Source organism: Trichechus manatus, unplaced genomic scaffold (genome assembly GCF_000243295.1).
Source record: "Trichechus manatus latirostris isolate Lorelei unplaced genomic scaffold, TriManLat1.0 scaffold00161, whole genome shotgun sequence".
Classification (NCBI taxonomy): domain Eukaryota; kingdom Metazoa; phylum Chordata; class Mammalia; order Sirenia; family Trichechidae; genus Trichechus; species Trichechus manatus.
The window spans coordinates 5,992,599-5,994,963 of record NW_004444097.1 but is presented as its reverse complement, the minus strand read 5'-3'; the positions used below and the strand labels follow the sequence as shown (position 1 = coordinate 5,994,963).

General features: G+C 36.5%; 1 protein-coding gene across 3 annotated transcripts in view; it reads left to right on the top strand.

Moving 5' to 3' along the window:
* Positions 1-2,365, top strand: part of GABPB1 (GA binding protein transcription factor subunit beta 1) — a 101,290-nt gene that overhangs the window by 46,656 nt on the left and 52,269 nt on the right. For all 3 annotated transcript variants that reach the window (XM_004386308.2, XM_004386307.2, XM_023740667.1), the window contains exon 2: positions 2,218-2,325. In XM_004386308.2, coding sequence (XP_004386365.1) covers positions 2,218-2,325 — 108 coding nt within the window. The remainder of the gene's footprint in view (positions 1-2,217; positions 2,326-2,365) is intronic.

Below are 2,365 nucleotides of genomic sequence, written 5' to 3'. Positions count from 1 at the left end.
CCCTTGTATCTGAACATCTCGGATACATTCAAATCTTTATCAGCTATGTACTCCTGTGATGATCTTTTTATAACACATATTTCTATATTTCTTACGCAGTGCACACACACACTCACATGCATACAGTATGCTGGGGATTAGCTTTTTCAGGTATCTTGAATTCAAGGTACGTTATATACTTTTCTAGCTTCTTTTATTACTTTTTGTTGAGAATATACACAGCACAAACATACACCAATTCAAGTTTCTACATTTATAATTCAGTGACATTCATTACATTATTCTAGTTATACAACCATTCTCAACCTCCTTTTCTGAGTTGTTTCTCCCCCATTAACATAAACTCACTGCCCCCTAAGGTTCTTATCTAATCTTCAGTTGGTATTGTCAGTTTGATCCTATGTAGATGGATCTTAAAAGAGCACAATGCTTAAGGCAGGCATTCTTTACTAGTTAAGCTAAACTATTGTTTGTTTTTAAGAAGACTTCAGGGGATATTTTTGATTTAAAGATTATCTCAGTTTTAAGCATTCATCCAGTCTCCATGGTTCCAGAAAGACTGGATTCCATGAGAATTTGAAATTCTGTGGTGCATTTTCCCCGTTTTGATCAAGATTCTTCTATAGAATCTTTGATCACAGTGTTCAGTAATGGTTGCTGGCACCATCCAGTTCTTCTGGTCTCATGGCAGAGGAGACAGTTGTTCATGGAGGCAGTTAGCCACATATCCATTTCCTCCTCCTATTCCTGACTCTCCTCCTTCCTCTGTTGTTCCAGGCGAATTGAGAACAATTGTTGTGCCTTGGGTGGTTGCTTGCAAGCTTTTAAGACCCTAAGCACTATGCAGTGAATTAGGAGGTAGAGCAGAAGCACTAAACACATTATTAGCCCAATTAACTAAGATGCCTCATGAAACCATAACCCTCCAAACCAAGGAACCAAATCCACTGAGGTATTCGGGTGTACATAAGCAGCCTCAGCAGCTACTCTTTTTTTTTTTTTTTTTTTTGGTCGTAAATATATCTATCACACAACTTTTTACAGTTATACAGCTTACTGATAGCACTTACAATAATCAGCTATGCAGTCCTACCCTTAATATGATTTTTCCACCACCGTAAACCGAAATTCACTGCTCTGTAAGCAATAATCTCCTCTTACCTCTTTCCTCCCACGCCTGGTAACTACTAAGAAACTTTAAACTCTGTACGTTTGCCTGTTCTTGTCTTTCTATATAAGTGAGATCATGCAATATTTGTCCTGTTGTAATTGACTTATTTTAGTCAACGTAATGTCTTCAAGCTCTATCCTTATTGTAGCATGTATCAAGACTTCATTTCTCTTACTGATTGAGTAGTATTCCATTGTATGTATTTGCCAAATTTTGTTTATCCGTTCATCCCTTGGTGGGCACCTTCTAGCTTCTTAATGAGACACATACTCTATTTGTAATACTTAGACTCTCTTTTCAATTTTTTCTTGGAATGTGAATTGTACTCTTTTCTGGAAGAACATAAATGTACATTGCATGTACAAAGGTGAGAAATACTTATTTCAAATTTCTGAACACGTTTGGCAAAAAAAGTTATTGTAGATTTAGTTTAATTTGCCTCAATAACAGAGAACAATATCTTGTACCTTATTTCTGTATACTTTTGTGAAAAACTTTATTGCTGCAACTCTTCCAGTGAAAACAATTAGTTGCCAAGTTTAAATTTTAGACCAGCTTTTCTTTGCTACTTACCTCTTCTACCTTTCTTTGCTACTTATCTCTTTTTGTTCTTAGAAAATTCAAACGAATTTTTTATCCTGTATAAAACTTAATGATAAAGTCACCCAAACAAAACCTACTGCCATTGAGTCGATTCCGACTCATAACGACCCCATAGGGTTTCCAAGGCTGTAAATCTCTGCAGAAGCAGACTGCCACATCTTTCTCCCACGGCACTGCTGGTGGTTTCGAACTGCTGAGTTTCAGTTAGCAGTCGATCGCTTTAACCACTGCGCCACCAGGGCTCCTTTGATAAAGGGACATCTACTCCAAAAATCCAAACATAAATTGTTTTTGTGTGATACGTAGTTTTAAATTAACCATGCCACAACTTTTTGAAGGCATAATTGAGAAATGACTTTTTAATAAAGACAAGGGGAGGGGAAAGTCATGTCATAACATATAAATGGAGATGTTGATGTTAAGTTCATTTGTATTTTTTTTAGATGTCCCTGGTAGATTTGGGAAAGAAGCTTTTAGAAGCCGCACGAGCAGGTCAAGATGATGAAGTTCGTATTTTGATGGCAAATGGAGCTCCTTTTACTACAGACTGGGTAAAGAATGATTTAAATGTTGTAGTGTTTTTTTTTTCTT